This window comes from Trematomus bernacchii, unplaced genomic scaffold (assembly GCF_902827165.1).
Source record: "Trematomus bernacchii unplaced genomic scaffold, fTreBer1.1, whole genome shotgun sequence".
NCBI classification, from domain to species: Eukaryota; Metazoa; Chordata; class Actinopteri; order Perciformes; family Nototheniidae; genus Trematomus; species Trematomus bernacchii.
The window spans coordinates 4392418-4416038 of record NW_022987582.1 but is presented as its reverse complement, the minus strand read 5'-3'; the positions used below and the strand labels follow the sequence as shown (position 1 = coordinate 4416038).

Genomic DNA, 23621 nt, shown 5'->3' with positions numbered 1-23621 from the left:
AGGACAGAGAGAGGGGAACTGTCATTTAGTGAAGCCAAGCACAGAGAGATACCTGGATACCTTTTCTGCGTGTGCCTCTCAGCTACAGCGACCGGGATTGACTTTGGCTGCAATGACATTAGAACTCACCTGGGCAGCATACACAGAAACACAAATACACACATTTTTTGGCTCTACACTCTACTCTTTTTCAGAGTAGTTATAGCTCAGAGGCAGGAGCCCTACTGTTTTTTTCTCTGGTGTGCAGCCTGTAGTAGGTCGCCGGCGATGTCGTGGGACTGTGGCCTGAAGTACATGTTCTCCGCATCCCCTGCACTGCAGCCGGGGAGCATGTGTATCCTGCATGATAAGGAGGATCTGTCCCGACTGGAGATGGTCCAGAGACTGGCCAAGGATGGCTGCCGCTTCCTGCAGAACCACAGCAAGGGCCCGGAGAGGACAAGTGAGGTGAGATACACAACAATCCTGCTGCATTCAGAATGTACCTTTCTCATGTATAGCTATTTTTGGCTTTGTTACCGTGAGAACAATTTGACAAACTGCTTATCTTCTTAGTCCTTTTTATGTCATTATTAACACTGAATTAGCATGCTTCATCCTTAAATATTCCGTGACATCATCCCTTTTTACTTAGTGTGGTGTTTATGCTGCTGTTCTGTGAGCATCCCAAGCATCGTTTCTCACACTCCCTGCAGTGTTCCATCCATCAAACCACTTTTCATTTTGTTGTCTGTTTTTATTGGCCTCCATACATGCCTATAGTGTCTCTGCTTTCTCTGAAGATGTATGTTGTCATTAAGATTCTCTCCAGACTACAAAAATCCTTTATTCAAATGAATATACCAAAAAAAAGTCTCCAGACTACTGCAATAAACTGTATATAGAATACTTCATTACAGAATATTGCATCGTAGATTGTGTTCATATGCATAAAATTGACTTACCAGATGCACTGTATCCATTAAATTCAACATTGGCTTGGCCTTTCACAGTTGCAATGTCATTACAGACACTTTACAAACTTTTAGAGTGCAATTTGTCTCTTTCAGTATGGCAGCATCCTTGAAAACGTAAGTTCAGGTACTGAATGTTCAGTTCAGCCTGCGCAGTTTAAAAAAAACATTACATCACCTGCCAGTTGGCTGCCTAGGACACTTGTGATTGGCTGACCTCAGGGTGGGCTCAGCTTCTCCCTTCCTGCCAGCTGTGTGCTGAACTGAGCAACAATGGCAGGAAAAGTTGACGCAAGTTGCCAGACCACCATGCCAAGACATTGTGTGGATTTAGGGTGGATTCCAGTACATTGGGTCTCTGACCTTTCCACAAGGCTAGATCTTCTTATCAATGTTCTTATTGCATATAGGAACCTTTTGTTTAGACTTACAGTAGGCACTGCCAATCTGCATATGATCAAATGCTAGTGCTACATAATACAACAATCTGATTTACCGTTTTTGTTTTAGAAACATGTATTGTGCCAAGTTTTTCATACTGTGAATACAAAGCAGTACACCAATGACATGTATGAGTCACTTATGTAATGTTAGTGGTAATGGCCAGATAAGCTGACTTTTAATACTTGACATCAAATAGAAATATTTAGATGATGTGAGAGTATATCCTGGTGTTTCTAGATTATAAAATGGTTTAAAGTAATCCAATGATGCTACAATGCATATACTGTAAAACATGTGACTCATATAAATATCTAAACCCAGACCTTAAAGAGCTTAGAAGTCAGTTAATCCCAGCTGGTGGAAAGAGGGATGCTTAATATACGGTAGACTGCACAACTGTTCAAATGTGTGAGAGATTCTGGCGCAGGAACATCATGATTGTTACGCTATGTCCTTAAATATGAAAAAATAACATGTATCTATTCATTATTAATTTTGCTGCAAAATCCCGTTGGGTTTAAATGTTAAAGATACCAGTTTTGATTTTAGGAATCACTTGTTCTTTTCTCATATTAAATTACCACTGTATTCAATTATTCAGGGGTAGATACTGGAGTTGTGCGTGATCATCTGTTGCGCACTTTTCTTACACCCAACATAACATTACTTTTCTTTGCTCTATCCATATGATTAGAACATACAGCTACTCTTCCATTCATGAAGCCTCAAAAAGCTTATGTTTACATATTTTACATAACATGGACATACAATTCTTTACAATATTTTATCAAAGCTAAACACAGGAATTTCTGCTAATTATAATTGGAGATAATGAAGTGCATCTGCATCAAAGGCTCCTTTGAAAACAATGCTGATGTATGAATCCTTTGTACTCCTCATATTCCCATTCTGTGTGATCCACGCTATTCCTTGAGTCTAATTTTGTACAAATCTGCGCCCTGTCTGAACTGATGCCTTCCAGTTCCCTTTAAGTGTTCCATACCATGCGTGCTAGACGTGCCGCAGCAGCATTGAGACGTGCAGACAGAAAGTTTCCCTCCAGCCAGCGGTATGCATCTGGAACCCTGAAAGAGACAAACCGTTTGGCGGGACATGACTTTGTGCAGAGGCCTGATAAGTAGTGTTTACTCTTCAGCTGACGGTGTCCATGTTGGGAGGACTTTGGTGGTGAATGTGAGTCGAGGTCACCAACAGGCTAATGTGAGAACGCTGTAGCCTGGCACTTTATCTCATTATAAGCATCCACTCTAGAAGCCTGATTATGTTTTTTTGCTGGGGCACTGGTAACCACAAAGCCTAGTGCCGACTGAGCAGTGGCCTGCAGTGGAGGCCTGATCAATAATTCATTGTCAGGAAAGGTTTGTTTGCTGTTTGACCCGTAAACAGTACACTGAGACACTGCTGTTAATTATAGGAAATAATTCAGCTTGCTTTGATGTCGCACTTAGTCAGACAAACACAGCGGCCTTTGATGAAGCTGCAGTAAGAACACACTGTGAACGTCACATCGTGATAAAGATAAAACCACCAATGTGTTTTCCAAAGAACCAGGAAGCTAATCAGCGCAGGCTTTCCTTTCTGGGAATGTTCTAGTTCTGTGATTTCCGTCATGCCCCTAACCTTACATCATACTGATCCTGTGACAGGACATTACCGCCTTTGGCAAGGATACACAGGATACTCCTATCAGTACATGAAAGTACTTTCACAAGTGCATCTCATATTAACATAACATTAATTTAATGTAATTCATAAGTTGTCACATTAGCAGACATTTAAACTCACATCATAAATCACAGCACTTAAAAAACTGCCCGCACATATTTACATAAATGGTTCTTCCTGAGGCTTTGAAAACCTCTCTTCTGTTTAAAGAGGCCACTGGGGGACTATAATATTAATGTTAAAAATTGGTCTACTCAGTGATGTACACAGTTAAGAAATTATAGTTGTTTGCTTGCATGTTTTGTCAATGCATTTGTCTGTGTATGTATTTATATATGCATGTCCACAGATCCCAGATAAGTGTTAATGTGCCGGGAAGTCATGCTTGGCTAAAGGGTCCTGTGTGCTTCTCTGCAAACGGCAATTAGGGCAGAAAACTGCAACCACTTTCAGTCTGTCTGCCCGGCTAATTGCATGCACAGAGGCTTGTGTTGCATTGACTGATGGCCAAAGAGAGTGGGGGTGAAGGGGGGGTTAGCTGAGGAAGGATGCATGTGCGTGCACCATACAGTGAACTCCTCATTAAGACCAATATCTCTGGTCCAGACCCTCGACTGTCAAGCAGCTACCAGCCATCTCTATACTTCAAAGATGCTGCAAAAACAATCTTTCTAATTGTGTGCTTAAAGAAAGTTATATTTAAACGAGTATGTTGAAAATATTAGTTAAAGTCTAAGGTAAACAGTGTTGCATCAACATATCAAACAAACATTATGATTAGGGGACATTGTGTGACTAACAGAGAAAGAAAGTGAGAGTGTGAAACGGAGGGTGGGAGACGGTTGGCAACATGATGATGATGAATTTATCATTTATTGCACTGCATGGTGGTTCAAGACCAACTCTGTTGAAACTCACCTCTTAAACTCAAACTATACGTGGATTCATGGATGAGACGACTGACAGAAACATAATTGACAACCATTTTCATGGTCAAATAATATTCTTTCCTTATTCATCATTATTTTCTAAACTAAACATTTTTGGTTATTTTGACTTTTGGTCAAATAAAACAACACGCTGAAAACATAACAGGCTATGTTATGTGCTGTCCATTTTCGTACGTGTCCAAGACTCAGCAATAATTAATTAATTGAAAACATTATCTGCAGATGAATCAATAATGAAAACAATTGGTAGTTGCTGCCCTGCTCTAAACCAGTGTTACCAGAGTTTAACCCTTTGACAGCTGGAAACAGATTGTCTCTGGACACCACCCATGATTTAATAGGCTTTTTGGTATTTGTAATTAAAATGCGTGCGAGTCTTTTATGTAAATCCCTGAATGGGCTCCGCCGATAAGGATTGAATAATGATTTATGGAAATTCTCTTTCATTTACAGTGCAGGGCTTTGACAGAGTATTATGATGGAAATCAGTGGTGATTTGTGTGAGTGGGAGAAAAAAGAGGGGAATCTCCTTGGTGATAACACACTCCCTCACCTCTTCTCTCTCTGACCAGCCCCAGAGTGACGAGGCAGTCCGCGTGTGTCTGAGGGAGAGGGGCCGCGATGTGCTGGTTCTCCAGAGAATATCGCCAGAGCAGCCAACCCTCTCTGCATCGGCGAGGGGAGGGGGGAGAGAGGAGGCGAGGAACAGGAGGTAAGCCTCTCCAGTCCCCTCCCTCCCTCCCTCTCTCACTATCTGTTTCTCTCCCTCTCATCAGTCTCTCTCTCCGTCTCTGTGGATCACACACTCACTCACACAGGCATGCTTACATCACAACTCCCAACACATAAATGACTACATTAAATCTGTATAAGTGAGCAGCATGGGACTGTGAGGCAGAGCTCCGCTGGCTGCCTCCCATTCAAAGTCATCCAGGAGCTTTTTCCAGCCGTGAACACAGCGGGATACCTCAGAGTGTTCGAAGGATCACACAGCACTGGACTCCGGGCTGTGGCAGCTGCAGGTGGATGGATGGATGGATGGGTGAAAGGGGCACGCAGCAGTAACCACTGCAACATTGCCTGTGTGAGGGCACCGGGACTCGGCAAGGATGGGATCTCGGCCACAGCCCCCGAACCTGCGGCAGGAGGAGGGCAGGCTGCTGCACGCTGCCCTGGTCGAGCAGGAGGAGGACGAGGATGATGAGGAAGGTTCTGAGGAGAGCAGCAACGACAGCACCAGCCGGGCAGAGCCGCTGACAATGCCCACCTTTGACGTCCCCTACTTCCGATACATAGACGATGAGGGGACGGAGGGAGAGGAGGAATGGAGCAGCAGCCGCTCTCTGTCCTCCATCGACGAGGACTCTTCCACTGACTCTGTTGTGTCTGACAGGTTCGTGGTGGTCTCAGGGACCCCAGAGAAGATCCTGGAGCACTTGCTGAATGACCTGACACTAGAAGAAGACCAGGGGACATCCCAGGGCAAAGAGTCAGGTGAGCATGCAAGTCCTTTTTCTCATTATTGTTGTCCTTACTGTGTTTAGTCACATTTCTTCTTGTTTTTTAGAGAGCAGACATTTAAAAAAAGGAGTGGTTCGACAACTTTTTGATTATACTGTGTCATTGTTAAATGTATGTGTTTCCCCAGGTCCAATGATATTTCTGTTTGTTAGACATATCGAAGAGAAAAGACATGCATGACTTTCCGTTTCACTCTCTCCCCTCTTCATCCCTCTCTCTCACAGAGGAGCTGGGACAGCAGCCCCCTCAGGGCAATAACACTGGGTTAATCATGTGCTATCAATCCCAGAATGGCAAGTTTAAGCCATTTAAAAGCCTATAACAGAGATAAACGTTGCTCATATCCTTTGAGTAATGCCGAATCAGACTGTGAAATGCAGTCGAGCCTCACAGCGGCGACAAATGAACACATTTCCTCTCATCCCAGCAGGTACATGATAATGTGACACTGTTGCCAAGGCAGAGGAGACTCAGCTGATTGAGCTGGAAAGATTGTCAGAGGAGAAATTATGATTGAGAGTCGCACCACAGTAGGACTAGCAGAGGAACAAAAACACTAAAGGGAAGGGAGAAACATGTATGTTGGAGAAAAGGGGGAACGAGGAGGGAAGAAAAAGGAGATGCAGATTTTTTATTGAAAATGGTCACAGATGATCTCTTACCGAGATTGACGCAGCCTAACCCAGTACCAGAGATCATTACTCATTCTGATGAGGAAGTGAATGAAATTGATCTAAATGTCCTCTGGGGAGAAGGGCCTGCAGCTGGAGGACGGTGCATTTGCAAAGGAGATTTATGTTATATGTTGAATTGCATTTTTATCGCTATAATTCAGTCTTTTATACTGATATACAGTAGAGATGCAAAGACTTGCTCACTAATCAGTTATGCATTCGACAGAAAATCATTTTAACAAACTATTTTAGTTTTCATGCCAAAAAATTGCATAAAATGCAGTTTTCAGCCTCTCAAATATTGGGATATCCTGCTTTTCTTTGTTTTACATCATATTCAAGTGGATATCTTTTGCTTTTGAACCGGCAGAACAAGACATTAAACACATCACATTCCGCTTTCAGAAACTAGGATGGACTTGAAACTACTTTGTAGACCAGTCGATTAATTTAGAAAATAATGGTTAGAGTATTTGATGATGAAAGTAATTGTTATATGCAGCCTTAATATAAAGTAAGACATGCAAGTACATGAGCGGACAGGGGGGTAAGAACTCCCTTTTAAAATGTAGTACGCATTTTCACTGTAAGCTTTGTGTTCAGCAGGTAGTGTGTAGTTGATGAATCATTCACCATTAGCTCACATTGCAGAAAGTGTATTCAAATGAAGAATCCATGGGGAGCTGCTGACCAGAGCAGGAAGCTGAGCGATATCCCAGGGTCAAAGAGCAGGAGACCTGAGGAGGAGAAGGAATGAACTGAGTCCCGAACAGCAATTGATCTGCACTCAGTGAGGTTTAATAGTCTGACTTCGTGCTGGCCTTGGCTCTTTCTCTCTCTCTCTGGTAATACTGAAGCTCTGTATGCTCTAGTGCTACTGCTACGTGTGCCCTTGGAGATTCAGCGCACCAGACCTAGATACCATGAGATCCTTGATTTCATCAAAAAGAGATTTATTTCAACATCTACAAAGCTGCCGTGTTTGGGCCTCTCCAGAGAGAGCGTGCAGCAACATGACTGATGGCTGCAGCAGGTGATTGATGTTGTTTATGACTTACATGCTGTACAGCACATTAGAAAGCCAATTACAGCTCATCATGGTAGCACATGCTCAGCTTTGTACTCACCATTAACACACAATGCAGGCAAGGTTTCTGCAGGAGAAGGCACTTTTCTGGAAGCACCACAGGCATGTTTGAGGAGAAGCAAACCTCAGTAGGCTATGGCTCTTACAGTATATGCTAGTGTTTCCTTATGTGGGCTAGCATTGTGGGTAGCATCCAGTGTGTCCTTCTTCTCTGTGCCCAACCTCTCAGTGCAGCTATTGATTCTTGCTGAGCACAGAATCTAAACAGTGCCAGCTCTGAATAACATATTTGTGTGTTTAATGAGAGGATATGCCAGCTCTTTTACTGCTGCACCGTGCGCAGAGATGCTGATGCTTTATTTTATTTGTTTAGGGAAGAAAACATTGCATTAAATGAGCGGATATAATATTAGCATTTCTAGATGCAGACTATCATTAAGATTTAAGGCTTTTACATCAATCGGATGTCTTCTGGTGCTGACTGGGCCATTAAGTGACACATTAACATGCTTATTTCAAAGGATGCAATGATCAATTTTACGAGCACTTATTGTAATACGAAAAAGATTGGCAGGTAGATTGACAGATTGATTGATTTTACAGGAGATTGGCAAGCTAAATCAATGAGTCCATTTTGCAATTCTTTGGAAAATTATACTAAATGTATTTTGCTTGAGTAGAAGCATGATTCTGTGTTATATATGAACTAGTACAGACTTCTAAACAGCAGTGAGGAATAGGATTCAGATGTCTCTACATCCCCAACTGATGCTAACTGAAACAAAAACCACTAAAGTGGTTACAAATCAGCCAAACAGACCATTAAATGGTATTTATACAGCACAATTCATGCATAAATGTTTTTGGGTCAACACATCTTCTGCCAAACTGTTTGGATTGAAAATACTCCTCTGGAAATCCCCTGATTTTTCTGCTGTGTTCACAAGAAGAAATTTGAGAATATGACTAGGATGTGAGATTAAATATTTATTCTGTTTTTCCAACTTCAAAAAACTTGCAGTGTTCAGCCTGGGGAGTGGTATGAAGTGTTTCAGTCTAGATAGCTTGGAGAGAATACACAAATACGTGTGTGTGTGTGTGTGTGTGTGTGTGTGTGTGTGTGTGTGTGTGTGTGTGTGTGTGTGTGTGTGTGTGTGTGTGTGTGTGTGTGTGTGTGTGTGTGTGTGTGTGTGTGTGTGTAAAAGGTAAGGTTTTTTTTTTAAAGGTAACGTTGAAGCAATAGCCCCGCCTCTCCCCACCTCTCCTGCTCAGAGATCAGCTGCTGGGCTCTCAGAAGAGAGGGAGGAAAAGAGAGGCTCCGTTTTTTATTCTTATATAGAGTCGTTATTCATTTGTTTTAAAGCTCAATAAATAACAAAGAAGACCTTTAACCAGCACTTTTCTAATTTTGTCCGGAAGATTTAAACTTTAACGGACATGTTGACCGGCGAAAAAAAATCTAACTGAAACTCTGCTGCACGGTCCCCTCGTCCCTTGGAAGAGGCGGAGAGGTGGGTGTTTTTTATCTGCTGGTGGACTAACCGGAGAGAATTACAGCAGCAGGAGCAAACGCTTGCCTCGGGGAGGGAGAAAAAGAGCCAGAGCGTCCACAGCGGAGAATAAACAGAAGGGCAACCATGGCAACCATGCGCGGGAAGTCTTCTTCGCTGCTTTTGTGGCAGGACTACAGCGCCACTTACAGGCCTGGCATATGTACTACAGCGTCTCCAGCGCTTTCGAGCGGTCTCGTGTGAACCGACACGTTTCTGGTGCCTGTTGCGTGTGGACGGAAGACATTTTTGATAACGATTGCGGTCCGTTTGCGTTATCGTCCTCGTGTGGCTCCAGCTTTAAGCTATGGGTGGGCTAGTTTATCACCTCCAGACTTCCATTATTGTTGATCTCGCTGTCACCTCACGGACCCAGCTGTGTTTGGCACACAATCAGTGTGGGCCTCTCGGGTTAAAGTTTATCTGCTGAGATAACATTATAATGTTATCTGCTGAGATAACATTATAATGTTATCTGCTGAGATAACATTATAATGTTTACTAAAGTAGCTACAACACCATTCTAATATTATGCCTCTTTCCACTGAAGATAGTGCAATCTAGTGTTCATACAATGATTGTGTGATTTGTGTAATATGTATCTGGTGTTTGCGTTCAAGCACAAATCAGTTTTTTGTTATAAAGATATGCAATCTTTAGCTGAGCCGCTGTCAAATGCACTTGTTTAAAAGCTGAATTTAGATAAAACATCTGCAAACTGCGCCAAATAAATTCAATGTAATTCATATTTAAAGGGGACCTATTATGCAAAATCCACTTTTTCATGTCTTTTATAGACAAACATGCGTCCCCTCTGTGTAAAGAGATTCTGAAAGTTTCAGGAAAAAAGATTCTCTCACTTTTTGTCCTGATCCATTTATATAAAAACCTGTCTGAAAACGAGCTGATCAGATTTTGGCCACTTTATGATGTCATAACGATGTTGTGCCTTGTGTAACCATTAGCCAATCACCAACCAAGGTAACACCCCCCCCCCCCCCCCACCTTATCACCTGAATCTCCTCCTAGAGCACCATTGTGTTCTTTTTAACCAAATATCTCTCAGAGGGGCGTGGGGAGTGGCTCCTTATTTTCATCTGAAGTAACAGACAGAGAATCAGCTCTTTTGAAACAGGGCTGAAACAGAGGGGATTATGGGATGCTACAATGCAGGATCTGTTTGGTATTTGGAGCCAAACACTTCAGAGACATGTTTTGTATATATCTGAGACCTATAATATATTGATGAAAAACACTATAATAGGGAACCTTTAATGTAAGACACTGTCCTAGCATTCATAATTATTTGTTACAACTCAAATGTAGTGTGTGTGTGTGTGTGTGTGTGTGTGTGTGTGTGTGTGTGTGTGTGTGTGTGTGTGTGTGTGTGTGTGTGTGTGTGTGTGTGTGTGTGTGTGACAGTACGGTGTGTGGTTGGATGGCTGATCTTTTGCATGTTGTTATTCTGGCTTTTGTGTTAAGGTGGGTGACTGTATTCTTTATGGGAGCTACATATGTATGAGTGTGTAACCTCTTATAAGCATTGAGTGAAGCATCCACAGCTGCTCTGCGTGGATTAGCATAATGATGTCAGCGAGTCCTGTGGACCAGAACGTACACAAAGGCCCTGGGAAGCCAGTGTGAAATTAAAGGGGAGAATATACAATTCTGGATATGAGGCACACTTACACAAGGGTTGAGGGGACGTTGGTCTTAATAGGATTTGCAAAGCTTTTTTGCTTGTGGTCGGCATCATGTCTTGGACTTAGTCTTTGAATTTACGCCTTGACTTTGAGTGTTTTTGCAATTTATGAAATTCATTTTTACAGCTTCTTATAATGCCAAATTATTTCATTTTATTAAGAGATTCTGGGATTCTGTCTTTGTTTATCAAGGTTAAAAAAATTAAGTGTTTTGATGATGAACTATGAATGCATTTCATGTTATTTAAGGGGAGCTGGTGGTCTACTTGGCCTGCTTTGATTTAATCCTTTTACAGAAACACTTTCCCATGTGTAACCTTGGGAAGAAGCTCATAAGGATACAGTGGTTGCTTGTAAACACATTAGGATAATGGTCAAGCAATATCGGATGCTTTTATTTCTGGTTGCAAGATAGTCAGAAATAAAACATACTGTACACTTCATTAGAGGTCGAAGAGAGTCAACTGGCACATTATTGGCTTATCTTTTCTGATACAGCTTGCAATGACTAATGTGTGAGATTGAAGATAAGGCCAGTAAGGCTTGTTTGAACTTGTTGGCCCAAAAATGGAACAGAGGAATCCTTAGTGGTTTCAGCACATGCAATTATTTAAGACTGACCACTTAGGCTGCAGCCACACAAGGATGATAACGATAACGGACCGCAATCGTTATCAAAAAAGTATTCCGTCCACACGCAACAGGCACCAGAAACGTGTCCGTTCACACGAGACTGCTCGAAAGCGCTGGAGACGCTGTAGTACATATGCCAGGCCTGTAAGTGGCGCTGTACTCCTACCACAAAAGAGGGCGAAGAAGACTTCCCGCGCATGGTTGCCATGGTTGCCCTTCTGTTTATTCTCCGCTGTGGACGCTCTGGCTCTTTTTCTCCCTCCCCGAGGCAAGCGTTTGCTCCTGCTGTATATCTCTCCGGTAGCAGATGACAAACACCCACCTCTCCGCTTCTTCCAAGGGACGAGGGGACCGTGCAGCAGAGTTTCAGTTAGATTTTTTTTTCGCCAGTCAACATGTCCGTTAAATCAAATCAAATCAAATCAGGTTTTATTTATATAGCACATTTAAAAGCGATTTTTGGTCGAGCCAAAGTGCTGTACATGTTAAAGTTTAAATCTTCCGGACAAAATTTGAAAAGTGCCGGTCAAAGGTCTTCTTTGTTATTTATTGAGCTTTAAAACAAATGAATAACGACTCTATATAATAATAATAAACGGAGCCTCTCTTTTCCTCCCCCTCTTCTGAGAGCCCAGCAGCTGATCTCTGAGCAGGAGAGGTGGGGAGAGGCGGGGCTATTGCTTCAACGTTATTCAGGACATGATCGTATAGGCGTAAACACGGAGCCGTTTGCCCCCCCGGAGCGTGTCGTTTGCAGATCTACCCACCTAGGGACCCGTTATCGTTATCGTTTTCTGCGTTTCCGTGTCGGCCTCGTGTGGCCGAACCGCCTATCTGATAGAGAACTGTAGCAGATACGACCTTTATCGTCCTCGTGTGGCAAGCACCTTAGAATAATGTGCCATTCAAAAGTCTCTCACATTATCCTCGCCTCTGAAATGTCTCTGCTTAGTGCTTGTTAACTGGTATTTGACTGCAAAAAGGGAGCTCTACTTCTAGTATTAGTGAAATGGAATAGGAAGAACTGGTGCAAAGTCACTCAGCTCAATTAAAAGTACAGACATACTGTATGTGCGAACATGAATCATACAGTTGTCAAGGTCACTGGTGTATTTGCCCACCAGCATCCTCTCACAAACCTAAAGAGGCTGTGTGTGTGTTGGATTTATTCAATATATATCTATAAATCAAGTTATATTATTAGAAAATAAAGCTGAATAATTAATGGGATGAAATATTGTGGCGCTGCATATATGTATCTGCGATAAAAAAAAACTGTTACTGAAAACATGAATATTGATGCAAAAATGATCATTCCCTTCGATATTGTGAATCATATCCCAATTACCATACAAGTCATATATTATATATCACATATAATCGTATATTTCTTTCCAAAATGTTCACGAACCTGGAATTTTTTGTCAATTGTCAATAACGTGTTTCTCCTTACAGATACACTACTGGATGATTTTCTGCTGACCTACCCAGTGTTCATGTCAACCAGTGATTTATGTCAAGCTCTGCTGGGACAATATCCTTAAAAACACGGGCATTACAGAAACATTATTACAAATATCGACACATAATAACCTTCTTTTGTGAATGCTAAAGGCAGGCGTAGGTGTTTTATACAAACACACGACTGCTTTATTGAGTCAAAGCTACTCCACTACACTCAGCTGTGTTCACACTCCGCCGCCTGTCCTTATACAAACACACACACACACACACACACATACACACTGGCTTTATACATGCTTCACTGTATGCTGCATTTGACCAGCAAATAGATCTCGCTCTCCATCTGTGCTGAAGCCTTAACTGAATCCCACCTATTGCACCAAGCGCCACAGAGGGAAGGAGGACAGGAAGGAGGCTGTGGAGAGGAAACAGAAAGTCCTTCACCTGGTGTCGCAGTGGATGGCCCTCTGCAGAGACTTCCTGAGGGACGACGAGCATGTCAAGCTGTTCATGAAGGTAGGAAATATAATGTTCAGAAAGGAAAAGGATGGAAACTGGGTGTGTTAATATTGGAGAAATGAAAATTGACATTTCCTTCCAGACTTTGTATCGTTACGTGTTGGATGATCTCTATGAGCACCCATCCCTGGAGAAGGATGTGAGGGAACTGCAGAGACTGTACCAGCTGCACCGCACACAGTGAGTGACCTTATGATAACCTTCTTTCATATTTCAGGTCATGAGACACAGGGTGATTCCATACATACTAAGCAAAGATCATCGCATACAGTAGCACCTTTGATAAAAGAATCGCAGAAAAAATAGCTTTTAAATGGGGTAAATTAGACAGAATGAACAAAACAACAAGGGTAGAATGACATAATATAATCAATGCAAAGGAGATGGAAAATAAGACCCACTTGATAATATAACAACAACATATATTAAAAAGATGAAATAGAAATACATAGAGCGCATATCAAAAGTCTAAATGCAGTACTGATATGTGAATCATGCACCGATACATCAATAAACCTTCCAGCACCATCAAAAGAGCTCCATTCTCTTCTACTGTGTTCTTATCTTTTCTTTGTTACATCAATGGCAGAGATTTACATTTTTAAGACGAAATCTCAGAAAGTATTATGTGGCATTTTCGCCTCAAGTGCGCTCTCTACCCTTCGGTCTCTGAGGCTATAAATGAACACAACAGAACCTACTTTTCCCAACCGACACAGACTCACCATCGGTTGTGATAACATCGAATTAAGCATTTTGCATCTCAATGTATTCCCTATGCTGCAACCTCACTGTGTGTCTGATCTGTGTCAGGCACAACCCAAAGTCACAGTCCAGAAAAGTGTCAGAAAGGTTATAGCTATTTCAAAGGTAAAGTGAAGAGAGCTTTCCTGATATCTAAAGGTAGTGTGTCCTATAGTGTTGGGGCAAACTCACTTTGTGTAAATAATCTATAAAATGGAAAAACTGATACATTTATTGATATCTGGTCTGGGTGTGTTAAAACTGTGGTTATGACTGTTGGAGGTCTGAAAAGAAGCAGAGACACTCGCTGGTCTCTGAGTGCAAAGAAAGAGCTGCTTCTCTGCCTGGTGCCTTTATTTAGCCTCTCATCAATGAATGCATTCAGAGGCTGGAGACTAATTTCAATGTTCTGGGTTGTTATGCACAGAAATATGAAGGTCACCGGGCTCTTTGTCATTAATCTCTAAAATTGAGGAAATACAGACATTTTGAGAATGAATGACATGCTCCTTGAAATGTGTCACTTGCCATGAGAAGAAGGATGTTCAACTACTCATTAACTGGACACAATTTTAGCTATACAACCCCAAATTCATATACATGTAAAATACCTACTGCACTGATCAAATGCGAACATAACTTAAAACATCCTCATCATTAACGTCCACACTTAGATTTATTTTTGTTCTGACAGCTGGCAAACCCTGGCCTCATGTCTCCTTGTATAAAAAGGATTACAATAAGTTCCCTGCGGCACAGTATACATATTTTCAATACTGAAAAAAAAAGTATCTCGGATAAAAAAAAAAGGCTCAGTATCGGCAAATACACTGAGTATAGGTTTTGCTTGCTATCATGAGGAGAAAGAATTGTACGATCTAACCACACAACACATTTTGACACCAATTGTGTCATTGATCCCTCGGATTTATTGTTTTTTAACACTTGACTTTTCCTTGTTATTTAACCAGTACATACAATTGTACTCAAGCGTTTACACAACCACAAAATAATACATCTGTGTCAAAAAGAGATAATAGCAATCCCCACAAACGTGTAAGCTGAAGCCCTACAGTAGCTTATTACATCGACCCTTCTCTCAGTGCAACAACGCCACACACTTACTGTATGTCAGTGAATCTTAAACATGCATGTGTACATGCGCACATGGACTCAAGCTTACTTACACACAATGATGCACTATACAAGTTATAGATTGACCATTACATTGGACAAGGAGTCAGCTTCTTTTACATTCAGTATTGTATGTGTGCATTATTGATGTGCTGTATATTAAATATAGCCATAACTCAAATTTATTTTGTTGAGTCTTGAATATTGATTCTGTTTTTCGTTTTTTAATTAGAATTTAATAACAATAGGCATCACATTTCTCTTTGACATGTTTCAGTGTAAACAACCCCCTGTCAGCAGACACATTGCCACACCCGTGTCCCCCTTCCCCTCCCTCAGCCACAGCCTCCAATCAGATCTCCTCCCTGGGGGATGCTCCGACTTGCCGCCCATTAGAACCAAGCACAGATAATCACCCTGACTCGGCGCCTACTTTATTCATGTTTATATGCAGGGGGATTCTCAACACCCACTCCTTTAAAGAAGGGACTTTGTGAGGGTTTTACCAACTGACATAATCTACTATTTATGAGCTTTTGACAATCAGGCTCACTCCGGGGGAGGGCTAGGATCTCTGCTTTGTGACAATCTGCTGCCAAGCGAAAAAGCTAAAAGGTGTATTTTTTTATGGAAAGAAGATTCACTCAGCACTTTGATCGCAGAAACTTCTATCAGGCCTTTGTGTGAAGCTAAAATCACATGTTTCTGAAAGCTCAGGAGGGTATATTTCACAGAGCTCACTTTTTTTTGAGTAGCAAAAGAGTCAATTTGATCACAAGCTCTGTTTTGACAATTCAGTGGGAATCAGGTTTTTCATTAGTGCAGGCCTGCTGCTAGCCGGAGAGGGGGGATCCCTCAGGGCAGGCTTTGTGCCAACATGCCTATTGTGATGCTGAGCCCAGTGAAAGCAGAGGGATGCTAATGGATACGGGCCTATCCATCTTGCTAGTCGAGTCTGACTGATGACAATACTGTAAGGTGATTAAACGAAGGGATCACAAGGGAAGGTCTACAATCTACAAAGCAATCTAATCTCATGTTGACACTCATCTTGAATAATGGACTGAACACTGCAAATGAGTATATGTGTAGCTACATTAATTTTACCTTGATTAAAGACTGGTGAAGTGGTGTTGTTGTACTTCTATAAAACAGGACAAAAATTGTTATTTTACTGATTTATTTGTCTTTCTTTTCCAGTACGGTGGATAACTATTCCCCTCAAAGAAAGGTGAGTGAAAATATCTCATGAAACCTCTTTACGACATATTTAAGACAGAAATCATTGTATTAAACAAAGCAGGCCGACCATTCATACTCTATAGGGTGTTGGAGCTATTGTCGTTCCATTTCCTGCTTTACACATTGTTTTATAGTTCTAGCTAAATGCCCGCAGTGTTCCCAGGCAATATGACTGCATGTCAAAATCCACGGATTTCCTTTCTTTTTAGAGCAAAGCACTTTTCCACCAATCGAGCCTAAAAGAGAACAGGCTCCAGTCCAGAGGAACACAGAGGGAGAACAAGGAAGGTAAGTCGTAAAACACGGTGTTTCTTCACACATTCTTCCCAGCATACTGTACGCTGATTCCAAATCTGTCGAGACATTTAGACTGAACAGTAGAACAATAGACGCTTTCCAAGAAAGGGACAAGAAGTTTCTGAAATGAAATTCCTGACTGATGACTTGTGAGTTTCTTTTGTGTTATTGTTGTAATTTTTTGCTTATTTTAAATGCCAGGTTCACCCAAATCAAATAAAGAAACAGTCCCCTTTTAATACAATCTAGCCATGCAGACAGTTTGACTTTATCTGCTGATGAATGATCTTTTTTAGAGGTTTCTGCTTCTGGATAATACAGACCTCTCTTTAAATACATTTTCATTCAAACTGCTTTCGACCAAAGAAATTGTCCCCACTGACCCTTTTCCTTCATCAAGATAAATCTATTGAGTATGCTTGGTCCATCCCAGTAATGCCAGCCCTCTCCAGTTGAGTGGTTACACTGGAGCAGTGGAGTCGGTGCTCTGCTAAAGGTCACCTTATCAATAAGAGGCAGCCCCGTTAGATCCTTTCCTTCCTGACGGCAGAAGGTGACTTCATTAATTGTGATTTCTTTCTGGCTGAAGGTGTCCTGCTAAATTGTTTTAAATATAATATCTTTAAGATGTTTCTGCATTATAAGGAAGTCTTGTGTCTTTGTGTCATAATCTAGTTTCAAAATGTTATTATTTAGAAAACCCGTATTACTGCAGCATCTGATTATTAGTTCATGCCTAAATATATAATGAAACTGTGATGGAATATTAGTTGCTTTGAGATGGATTTTGTGTGTAACTATTATGTTTCTGTTTCTTTTAGTGAACTGCCAGCCAGGAGTTTAGCCTTGTAAAGCTTTTACAGTCACACAATCAGAATCTCAGCTAACACAACATCTATAAACGCCTTCAATTTAAAACAAATTGCTCATACATAACTGTAACCACAAGAGGAAATGCGTTACCAAAGAGGCCATATGTAGCAAAAATACTGTGAACAACACTACGTTAAAAAAGGACCATTAGCCTGATTTAGTAATGCTGGGTCCAAATCAACACAAATGATTCTTCCTCTTTGATGAATGCAGTATGCTTTTAGGTTTTCTCAAATGTTCTCTCTGTTACAGTGCTGTGTCACGTGTATATCACCATGGACTCGTTCCTGAGTATGAGGGCCCACGGCGGGGTGGTGGCCCAGGAGCTGCTTCAGGCCGTGGCAGAGAGGATGGACGTCCCACTCGGGGAACTGGTGCTGGTGGCTGTCACTTACAATGGGGGTAAATACTATTCTAACCAACCAGCATATTGCACAACAAACACTTACTATGGCCATTACAATGCTTCATATACGCTAACTTACACAACGGTGTCAATCTGATCAGGAAGGGAGAATTTGCATATGTCAACATTGTTTTCAATATTTATACACATATAGTTTCCAGCAATAATTACCATCAGTGTACAATTCAGTACAAAATAGATAACAAATAGGTCATTCTAAAAATCCTTGTTATTACATATCTTATTGGAGTTGACTATAAGTAAATGTTTAAGACAAATTTGTGGTATTACGAAAGATTTTCAAAAAAATTCATGCTTGAGTTTTTATTCCTATATTGAATCTAGAGATGTGAGATTGTAGTTAATAGAGCTGGCATTGATATCTTCCCTATGACAACAGTTAAAAGAAATAATCATTACAGTACAGTATCATAAGATCAGTTTCTGTTATCAGTGACTGAAGGGACTGGCCCCCTCAGAGTGTATTCTGGCACAGTGACTCTTATCTCTCGCCACTGCCTGACAGATTTTGAATGGTGTTCTGCTCTTTGTGATACATCTGTCCCCTGCAGGGAGGCTCCTGCTGCAGCCTCAGGACAGAGTCTTCTCTGATTCACTACGGCCGGTGGGGAGGCTGCATGTGTGCAGGAAGGACCTGGGTGAAGTCCTGGTAAGAATGTCACTGCAATGTGATACTATTGTGATGGAAACCTCTGAAGCAATGGAGACGAAACTCAGAGGGACACAGGGAGAGGCAAACACTGATGGTTTATTATGGAGTTACGGCCGGAGAATTTGACAAGACAGGTGCTGCCGCCACGAGGTGACACAGCGGTTGCCAAACCAGAAAAGAAGGGCCTCTAGATGTCCCTGAACATAAACTATCTCATTGCGGCTTGTGCTCGGTCATAAACTGGCAACAACAATGCGCCCAAGCTGCCCCTCCTTAAGGTGAGATGGCAGCAATACCCAAGGCCGTAGACCTATGCCATGGGAAAAGAGACAGTGAAAGGAGAAAACAATGAACTGTGTCAAAGGTTAAATACCTAAGCCAATGATTCCCCAAATACTATGACTTGGACATACTGTTCACAATCTGTGGAGCTAATTTATACACATTCATACATCAGCTCAGAAGCAGCAAATGACATAATGTGCAGAGGTTAGAAGCTTCAAGACTCCATTGCCTGATATTGTTGGATATTTCCCCCCCTCAGAACCCGTTCACCGACAACTCAGAGCTCCAACAGAGGACGGCACGCATGCTCAGTTTAAACACGTGGGACGTGGCGGTCGCTCTCACCAACTTTGACTGGACCATCTTTGCCTCAATACACGAGGTTTGTCCCACAACTTGAATACTCGTGCCTGAATGGCTGCCTTTTAACCCATAACGACCCACCGTGACACAGGTGTCACATGACATTTAAATGTTCTGGAAAGTTCTTTTTACAGCTTTAGCCTTTATTTTATCTCATGAAGTCTCTAAGTGACACGTTGAACAGTCTGGTGGGTCATGGGCCAGGTCATTTGATTTTGTGTTTCCATAACAACATGTCCAAGATGTCCATGTGCCAGACTAACACATGTGACAGAACTAGCTACATTTCAAAAGCTTATTTTTTGTTGCTAAAGGTAAAATTCAAGCCATTTAAGAATTAAAATGCTTACATAACATGTCCTTTATTACATTTAACCTGTTGTGGAAACATTTCTTGATCAAATTGACATGAAACAAAATGAGATAAATATCGCTGTGACACTGATGTCACATCGGGACTCAACCGTGGCTTGCTCTGCCTCATGATGTTGTTCCTTTACAGCAAGAACTGGTGTATTTCACCTTCAGTCGCCACAGCAGCAGCAGCCACACGGTGGCGCTGGAGCTGCTGCTGCAGCGCTGCAATGAGGTCCAGCTGTGGGTGATGACCGAGGTGCTGCTGTGCCCAACGCTCTGCAAACGGGTCCAACTCATCAAGAAGTTCATCAAGATCGCTGCTCAGTAAGTAGCTGTTCTCACATCCTTCTGCAAGACTTATTGATTGTGAGTCACACACACTGTTGGCCATTCCTTCTCCAAGCCTTGCATGGGGATGCTGCCCCCTCCTGTGGTAGATCAATGAACTGCATTGGCTTTGGTTGCTCTGCAGGACACTGAACTGTGTGCTCCATTGATCTTTTATAGCTGTAAAGCACAGAGGAACCTCAACTGTTTCTTCGCCATTATAATGGGCCTGACCACTGCAGCTGTTAGCCGCCTCAGTCAGACATGGGAGGTAAAGATGTGCCTTCTTTACTTCTTTTTTCATCTGTGCCAGCTTTTATGAGAAGAACCTCTGAACAAAAATCATGTTATTTTCTCTACAGAAGATGCCTGGCAAATTCAAAAAGCTGTTTACAGAACTGGAGACAGTTACAGTAAGTGTAATTCATGGTACTCTGTGTGGACACCACACTGTATATATCTGTTTTGAAATGAATAAACATTGATATTTATTCACTGCACTAGGGAATACAACCCTGTGCCTCAGTGTGTATGAGGTAAAACAAACAGATGTTTTTTCATTTCAGAACAGCAGGTGTTTTAGATGATCATTAGTCACTTATGCTGCCATAACTCAGATAACAAAGCATGCATGCACAGGCACACACACTCCTCCCCAGAGGATTACACTCATTTGTTTTGAAAATGTCTTCAGGATCCCTCGCTGAACCACAAGGCCTACAGGGACTCCTTCAAGAAGATGAAGGCTCCAAAGATCCCCTTCCCTCCTCTGCTACTGAAAGGTACGCTTATTATTCTGTCACATTATTACACACGCCTGAGAGGAGAGCTCTGTGAAGTATCTCCATCAGGCAGGTTTGACATGTAGCAACAAACAGACATTTCACATCAAATACCTGTTGATGAAAACTAACAAAAGACTTTCCTTTTTTTAGATATTACGTTCATTCACGAAGGCAACAAGACGTTTCATGATAACCTGGTTAATTTTGAAAAGCTGGTGAGTTCACAAACCCTTCACAGCACTTCATGTTCCGGCAATGACAACATCAGGCAGTGCTGAATTTGTAATGTCTAACGGAGCGGTGTTTATCTTATTTCCAGCACATGATCGCAGAGACAGTGCGACTCATCCGGCAGTGTCAGAAAGATCCCATGGGTCAGTATTCTCATCACTCATTTTAGGGTGTGAAATCTAACAATATTTTTGACGTTTACTTTGTAACTATTAAAAATCTATGTTGTAGATTCATTCTTGTAAAGGCAAATCTGTGGACAACATCTGTTAGCTTTGACATAAACTGTCCTCATATCGTTAAAATCAAATAAATACTCTTTACCATGATGTTCACAATCATCACATTTTGATTTAAATATAATTTGGGAAGTATTTATGATCCACAACATGTCATAAGGAGAAATAAAAGTTGGTTCCAATGGCCCTTTCACAGAATTTGATTGTTCCCAGGCCATCAATACTATGACATCATTATGTTTAAATGCTGCCCTGGCTTGGAGCTAAACCATTTCCTGTCCCTCCAGGTAACGGCATCACCCAGAAGAGCAGCGCAGAAGTGCGAGCGTACATCGACGACCTGCATATCATCGACAATCAGCAGACTCTGTTTGAACTGTCTCACAGGCTGGAGCCCCGTGCTTAAGAGAGCAGCTCTCACTGCACCCCCCCCCCACTGTGTCAGCCACACTGTCGGATTGCCAAGGAACGATTTATCGCTGTCTCATCTATCTCTCAGGACTCAGTCAGCAATCAGAGGCCGCTCAGTCAGGAGAGTGACACCACAGATGGGACTAAGCAGAAACAGAAGCATCTTAGGTTAAATGCACACGTGTTTGCATAGGTCCATAACAGTGTCAGTGATTCAAAACGCCTGAAAGCAGGTCCAGCTGCACGGCCAGCAGATCTACTTCAACTAAACTGCCTGGAAGACATCTATAGGTCTTGATCCATGTGTCGAAACCAAACCTGCTGCTATTACTTTAGTTCTTACAGGCACAAGTTGGCTGAGCTGTTCTCAGAATGATACAACAGCTCCCCCTAGTGGAGAAGCAGCAGGCTGCAATAACAGCACGTTTGAAGATGGAAGTGCTTCCCAACTGCTAAGAAAAACCCAGAACATGAAGGTGCAAACAAAAGGTGTTGAGTTTGACTTAAAGGTCCACTTAGTAGCCTTTTACCCACACAAATCACATCAGAAGTGATTGAGATGCAGGTTCACTCATGACACTGGACATCTTTTTGTATTTTTCACCATTTAAAGATCTGGCAGCGACAGTTTGTTTTATCCGAGACAACCAAAGAGTATCTCAGTCCAATATTGTACACACACACTTGTTTTCTTCAGACAGGATCCAGATGTTCTCTTTGCCAGATGCAGGACATGCATCAGTAATGAATCAGTACACTGTATGCACAACAAGCTGAATCAAGAGGACAGATTTAGGGAAAATGATTGTTAAATATTTAACATTTTCATATATTATTTTCATTATGTATTTTTACAGAATTCCCTTACCATATATTTTTTATCGTTGAACCAGAGTGTATGAGATGGGGCAACTCAGATGGTTTTAGAACAGTGAATTAGATAAGAATACAAAATGTATTTCTTTGATGTGTGGGAAAAGCTTTGTGTCCTGGCTGTCTGTGAGACATAATCACGTACAGTATGTTATTGCTATATACCATTAAAAACGCCTGTTTAAAGTGATGCTAATTGCATAAGGATCTCCATCTAGATGAGCTGTGGACAATCAGTTATAAATGAAGCAGCAGACTCATACTGACACGCGTCCGTATTGGTCTTTAAAGTTCAGGTTAAAACACAACATAGTGCACATTGCAACCCAGACAGTGTTTGATTTGTTGAGGTTTTGAGATAGCCGCTCTAGCTGTATGGTACAAAGAGATTAGCATTTGAAAAGCTCAGCAACAATCTTTAAGAAACATTAAAGACAACCCACAATACAACGTTTTCTGTTTTCATCAAATGCTACAGAGCTGCAGCTTACAATATCTCATTTATCCTCAGTAGATGTAAGGTTGGAAATTGTAAGGGATAAATAAGTTTCCTTGTGTTTCTGGGTTTAACTGTCAGTGAAGTAAAGAGCAATAGAGTGGTGCAGGGATGACGTATTTACCCGGAAATAAGCTGTGCATGGCTTCCCTCGACAAAAGAGCAATGGGATTTCTCCATAGGATTTTGGAAAATAGCTCGAAATAAGATCTGTGGAAAACTAACCTGTTTGATAAATGCACGTTTTGTTCAGCCGGATAATATCCACATGTCTACCCTACTTTTATAATTTTCTAATCATAAATCTAATCGCCAGAAGCAAAATGCTAACGTTATGCGATAAACGAACTACAGCAGGGTCGCTGCTTCAACGTCACGACTTAAGATCGATATTCAAAAATACAGATTCAAAATTGTACAAGTTGAAGCTTTTGTTTTAACAGTTTGCAAGAGCGCAGGTACTTGCTTTCAAGCAGACCAGAGCAAACAAACTTAGCGGGAGTGTTTGCGTGTTCGGTGTAATGATGACGTACAACGTCCTCGACAACTTCCATAGTCCTATTCAGCCACTTGTTAACAACCATCGTTTTTCAGACACGTAAACTCTTCAAAAAAATCACCAGTGTGGTCACTGCTGATGTATTTAATGTCGTAGAACAAAACGTGATCCGTCTCTTAAATTTGTGTCTACCACAGACCTT

General features: G+C 41.6%; 1 protein-coding gene across 1 annotated transcript; it reads left to right on the top strand.

Annotated features, from left to right (window-relative positions):
- Positions 1-22615, top strand: LOC117480466 (rap guanine nucleotide exchange factor 5-like). The gene is made up of 18 exons (XM_034127799.1): positions 1-447; positions 4606-4745; positions 5427-5527; positions 12657-12735; positions 13037-13181; positions 13267-13364; positions 16263-16293; positions 16514-16592; positions 17727-17876; positions 18453-18550; positions 19098-19220; positions 19704-19882; positions 20066-20156; positions 20248-20298; positions 20580-20667; positions 20821-20885; positions 20990-21044; positions 21428-22615. Exons 1-18 carry the CDS (start codon positions 268-270, stop codon positions 21544-21546), a joined length of 1872 nt encoding a protein of 623 aa, XP_033983690.1. The 5' UTR covers positions 1-267; the 3' UTR covers positions 21547-22615.
- The last annotated feature ends 1006 nt before the right edge of the window (positions 22616-23621 follow it).